Genomic DNA, 5755 nt, shown 5'->3' on the forward strand with positions numbered 1-5755 from the left:
ATTTAACTATGTGGTGTGCCCAACTCATGCAGCTAGAATACTGCCTCTTTCAGCAATTTCTCATGTGTTGCATGGAGGTGCGGTCTTTACATCTGAGGTTTTTATACTGAAAGTGAGACCAAATATAGCAAGAAGGAAGCGAAGAAATGCACAATGGGCAGAATGTGAGAAGAAAGAAAGAAAGAAATAGATGCAATGAAACATTATGAAGCATTAAAGAGAGTTAGAGGGAAGATTTGAGATACAAAAGGAGGTAACATGCCAACGACAGTGAGCCAAGAATGAGTTATATGACTGAATGACAAGGTGCCTGCAGGGCAAAGAGAGAGAGAGAGAGAGAGAGAGAGAGAGGTGGAGGAGGAAGGAGGTGGATCCTGCAAAAAAGGCAACAGTTTCTCCCCTGAGGAGTCGGCCCTTTCATCTGGCCGCTCACTGGCGCCTTCACAAACCTCTGATTGTCTGTGAAATAACCCCACTTTAATAAGACAGCAGCAGCAACCTCCTGGGAACAGAGTCCTGTTCCACAAGGCTGACATACAAGCTAGTCAAGCCTGCTAGCTACACGTAAAAGTGCTGAAATAAATTATTTTATTTGCTGTTTATTAATCCCTCCCCAGGGATGTTTGAAAAAGAAGTGCCTTTTTCTTTTAAAGCACTTTGTGTACTGAAAAGTGCCTATAAGCTTTAAGGTGTTTTCCCACTCTATTTTAATGTATTATATAGTTGGTTTTTCTTTTTTTTTGTTCTTTTTTTGGCATACCCTTTGGGCATACAAAGCCCAAAGGGTATGCCAAACGCAGTTATTCTCTCCCACAGAAAACAGCGCAGCTGAACTGCTTAAAACACCCTTGTTTGTAGTCTAGGCTTTTCTTCTGTGAATGTGTCAGGAACACACTGGCATAACACCCACCAGGAGCTAGTTTGAGACCCCTCTAAAGAAAGAATGAGCAGCAGCCCTACAGTTTTCCATTTGTATTTACTCTGCAGAGCTGCTTTTCGTGCCTCATCCACGAGTGAAAAACAATAAATGTTGTGTTGTTGCCTGCAAGACTGAACACAAGTGTTTTTATTTACCGCTACTAGCTCCTAAAGACCTGAACACTCAGTGAACTACCTTTTTTGATGATAATGTCTCCAGCAATGGCTTAACGTTACTCTTGGGTTTGATCGCCTTCCCACGGGCCCGGTGTGTGTGTGAAGTTTCATGAAATTGGGTTTGGTAGGTTTTGTAAAATCTTGCTGACAGATAGACAAATGGCACTTTCAGCTCTTGCCCCAGTGGAGGAAGATGTGGTCACAGTTCAAGTAAACTTGAAAGCAGTAATGATGACGCTGCACACGGTTTGTGAGTCCAAACCCTGAAACAAAACAGCTCAAAAATCTGTATGCTATCTGTTATAACTCATTTTTTCTGTTGCTGAACTATCTGACCGGTCTGGGCAGACAGAGCTTTTTGGGCAAGAGCATTTAAAGATGCAAGAGCGAGTATGATAAAAAATAATGAAAAATGTAACTTATTCCCACAGCTCTCCACTGGCCGTCATGGCACTGCTTCCAAAGCCTAGATATAGCGAGTATGCTGAATCAATGTGATACAAAATAGCACATATCATTTAGTGGTAGGACTGTTGAGTGTTAAATATGTGCAAGTAGTTGAGAAATAATAAATAACTGATGCAGGCACGCCTGTGGGAAAAATGATCATAAGATAAGTGGGCCATTCTTTAAGCTAACCACCATCAGGACAGTCAGACAGAGTTTTCAGATAAATGTCTGGAACAAGTGTAAAACATCAAATTCTCAATAGAAAAATCCCACTGAGTTTCTTCACAGACTTTGACAATGAGTTACTTCATGTCTAATTTGCAGAATGAATGGGATCAAATCTTAGGCCAGGAAGACGAACGTGTCGGTCACAGACACGGAGAGAAACACGTGAAAGTCTAATCTAATTTGTGTCCAGTCGCGCCTCACACCCAAGCTGGACTTTGCTAAGGTTTTAGCATCAGTAAATCGGCCATGCAGTTAAGTAACATCCTCAGAAATCTCAATGTGACACGTTTCTATAAATGCCGGACTTACATACCACACAACAGAAATGTCGGATACAGCGGAAAGTCCCAATATAAAGAACATCAAACAAAGCAGAGAGCGAGAGAGATGAAGAAGAAAGGGATCAGTGTTTCATCTCCGGGTATAACTCTCCATAATTATCTGCATAGGGCCCGTGTTTACACATGCACTCTCATGAGGTTAGAGTTAGAGCTAATCCATTACTGAAGCTTAACATGTGATAATGCTGCAGAGCTATTGTTTTTGCAGGCAATGTGGAAAAATTCACTTTAACAAATAAACGGCGGTTAGCAAACAACAGATAAGAGAAAATTCAAGCTTCTGATTCTTCGAAATTAAATAAAACCTGAAAAAAGAAGAAAAACGTGTTTTAACTTCATTTGGGAATTTGCCCCTTTCAGATGACTAACTACCACCTCCTACTAATAATCATAATCGTTATTTGCGCAAATATAACCAAGTAATATGAGTTTTCTATGTTGTCCCTGAAAGCAGCACGTGGTCGCCCATAAACATTTTGGGCTGCTGTGATTGGTCTAAGTTGAGCCGTGTCAACGTGCCGAGTCTACATACTCGCTCTCACACTACAACTTGACAGCTGAACAGTACGCTCGTAGGAGTGAGTTACACCTGGGTAAACTTACTGCTTCGTCTCCGTGGAGTTCACCTGTTTTACGGAGGAGACCCGGAGGAGAGAGATGGCCTCCAAGGAGAGTTTTAACGACTTGGGATGCAGTTCTTCCGAGGAGGACAGCAGCCGTGCGGACTTGACAGAGGAGTCGGGGGAAGAGAAGGCATCTCCCGTGGTGCGTCGGCATCACCCCTTCAGCGTGGAGGCGCTCATGTCCGGGAGAAAGACGCACAGCCGGAGTGGAGAGTCCGCCTGCTTTACACCGAAGGAAAGTTCGGTGGCTTTGTCCCCGACGGGGTTAAACTCCTTGTATGTGAGCCGGGAGACGTGCACCCCTCCCGGGGGAAGCCAAAAGAGCTTAACTGCTGCCCCCTCGTCGCCAGTGAAGTCTGAAACATCAGAGTCAGAGGACTGCGCACCGTGGGTTACTACCAGCGCCTTTTCCACACAACCTCGTAAGTTTCTCCTCTCATATTAAACGCCATGAAACTTATTTATAGCTAATTTCATTATTCAGTATCCTGCAGATGTTTTCAGTTTTTTTCCTAAATACTGGAAAGTAATTCTCTGTAAGCTGTGCTGCAAAGACGCATTCTGTTAATTGGTTGTTTACTGAAAAGTAAGGCTAGCGTGTAAATAGTATTATTTATCTGGCTGGGGTTGGTAGGCTGTAGCCAACTACTCAGTTTTTACATTCAAATCAAATTTTGAGATAATCAAATGATTTAATGACCCTTCTTAAATCCTAATTGTTTCTTTTCCCAGGTCACCTCAGTCCTGCCTGCCAGCTGAGGAAACACAAGACCAACAGGAAGCCCCGCACACCCTTCACCACATCCCAGCTCCTCGCTCTGGAGAGGAAATTCAGGCAGAAGCAATACCTGTCCATCGCCGAGCGAGCCGAGTTCTCCTCCTCCTTAACTCTCACAGAGACTCAGGTGAAGATCTGGTTCCAGAATCGCCGAGCCAAAGCCAAGAGGCTCCAGGAGGCCGAGCTGGAGAAACTCAAGATGGCTGCTGATGCCAAGACGGCTGCAGTGGCAGCCGTTGCTGCTGGAGCTTTACACCCTGGCTTTAGGTTACCACTGTCACTGGGTGCCATGTCACTATATGGACAGTCATACTCCTCTGCATATCACCACCACAGACCCATCCTGCCCATTTCCCCTTTAGGAGTGTACGCTGCTCCTTTGGGCTACAGCATGTACCACTTATAAAAATGGAAATATCAGCGACTAAAGGATTCCAAAAAAATGAACACGGAGGAAATGTGCTCAAAAATCTCTATGTATAATGTACAGTTTCAACTGCACAAGAAGTGTTTGTAATAACTTTCTGAGCACTTCAGAATCTGTTTAAAGATCTATTTTCCCAACAGTGAGGATAAGAGAAACTTCCTCTCTTGCCCCTTTTGGACTGCCTGTTTACACGACTTGTCTTTATGAGGAGGGGTGTTACTGTCCAGCTCTTTATAACCTTCAGTTGTTTACTTCTGCAATAATTGAGCAGGGCGAGGACTTGCACTGGGAATCATAATGCAGACTTTCCAATTAAGTCTTACTACTTAACAGATAAAGCACCTGGGGCCTTAAACTCAAGACACTTTGCATGGATGAGTGGGTCTTTCAGCAACTCAGGCAACTTTTTGTCTTTTTAAAAGAATTTTTTCAATCTTTTTGAAATTCAAATTCAGGTTATTTGTGTCTTTTTAGCAGTAAGATTCATCCCTCTAACTGTATGCTATTGTAATTACAGTTTTGTTGATGTTTTCTCTTGTAGCAATAAAAGTATTTTCATTACACCCTAATTTCTTTACGAGACATTTACAGAGCATAGACATATTTATTCTCTTTAAAATGCAATGCTGGAAATGTATGAATTGTGTATTTATGATTATGAGAACATGGTACAAAATTTCTAACCGAGTATGTATTTATATTGTTCTTCTCCCTTTGAAAGGGCCTGCAGTGTGCTATGCAGTTTATATATTTTTTTTTTTTCATTTATATGAACCAAACTATTAAAGGCTCACAGACTGTTTCCTTTAAATGACATTCAATTTTATGTCTTAAAAAAAAGTAGCAAAATTTAAACATGTGCAGCATTCACTCAACATATCTCAAAAAAATCAAGCGGTATGTAAGTTAAACCAAATAGCTGTGTTGCTCTTCTTCTTCAGCACTTTTCAGCTACAGCTGCTTTCTGTGTGTGTGTGTGTGTGTGTTTGTGTGGTTTAATCCCATGTCTGTGTTTCCCATCAGACAGTGGTCAGTTCAAGGCAATGTTTGACAAACCATAAATGACACCCATAAATTATCCAACTTCACAGAGAGTTCCCGTTATGACTGAGCTGTCTCTTACCGCATTTGTCAAACTTTTCTTTCCCGTTATAAAGCTCAGATGGATTTTCAAGAATTATGTGTTGTTTTGACCATGACGGTGCACTGATGACCGATAATGAGGCTTTTAAGTTTCACAACAGTAGCATAAAAACACAAGTTTTGGGAGTTGCGAGTTAAGGATCTGTAGTTGTTGCCTTTCATTTTCCTTTATGTCATATTGATTTTACATTTCTGGAGCTCACCAGAAATAGCTGCAATATTTTTGTTGAAACAATCAATGGTAAACTTTCTGTGTCGTTATGGACGAGGTGTCGAATGTCAAAATTATATTAGCTATATCACTCATTTATGACTTATCTAGCTGAGTAGCTCTCTTATATGTTACGGCTCTTATCCTACTTGGTGCCTTAATAAACTTAAGGTGACCGATCACTGCTGAGTTAGGCTTGAATTAGCCACTTTTTACCAGACCCGTCCACCTTAGTGCCATGTTTTATAGAGTGACTGTGATGGTGTGTGGGTCCTCTGCGTTGTTGCAATTGTAAAAGCAGCTTACAACTTCCGTGTGACTTTGATGTAATGAGGAAATCGTTTATAGGCAGTGGTGTTTTTATGAGGTTCCTCTTTAATCAGAACAAGGCTGTGAGGCGAGGCAGACAGTCTAAGGGGAAGTGGCAACCAAAGAAGTAGTTTACACAAGCAAGCAATC

General features: G+C 41.9%; 1 protein-coding gene across 1 annotated transcript; it reads left to right on the forward strand.

Annotated features, from left to right (window-relative positions):
• The first annotated feature begins 2648 nt into the window (after positions 1 to 2648).
• Positions 2649 to 4511, forward strand: msx2b (muscle segment homeobox 2b). The gene is made up of 2 exons (XM_080866302.1): positions 2649 to 3159; positions 3470 to 4511. The coding sequence occupies exons 1-2, from the start codon at positions 2772 to 2774 to the stop codon at positions 3919 to 3921; spliced, it is 840 nt and encodes a 279-aa protein (XP_080722428.1). The 5' UTR covers positions 2649 to 2771; the 3' UTR covers positions 3922 to 4511.
• The last annotated feature ends 1244 nt before the right edge of the window (positions 4512 to 5755 follow it).

The sequence above is a fragment of the Rhamphochromis sp. 'chilingali' genome (assembly GCF_963969265.1).
Source record: "Rhamphochromis sp. 'chilingali' genome assembly, chromosome: 19".
NCBI classification, from domain to species: Eukaryota; Metazoa; Chordata; class Actinopteri; order Cichliformes; family Cichlidae; genus Rhamphochromis; species Rhamphochromis sp. 'chilingali'.

Excerpts from the sequence above, each read along its gene's own strand:
- msx2b (XM_080866302.1), top strand. The coding sequence starts at position 2,772 with ATGGCCTCCAAGGAGAGTTTTAACGACTTGGGATGCAGTTCTTCCGAG. Across the intron at positions 3,160-3,469 it reads CGCCTTTTCCACACAACCTC|GTCACCTCAGTCCTGCCTGC; the intron begins GTAAGTTTCTCC and ends TTCTTTTCCCAG.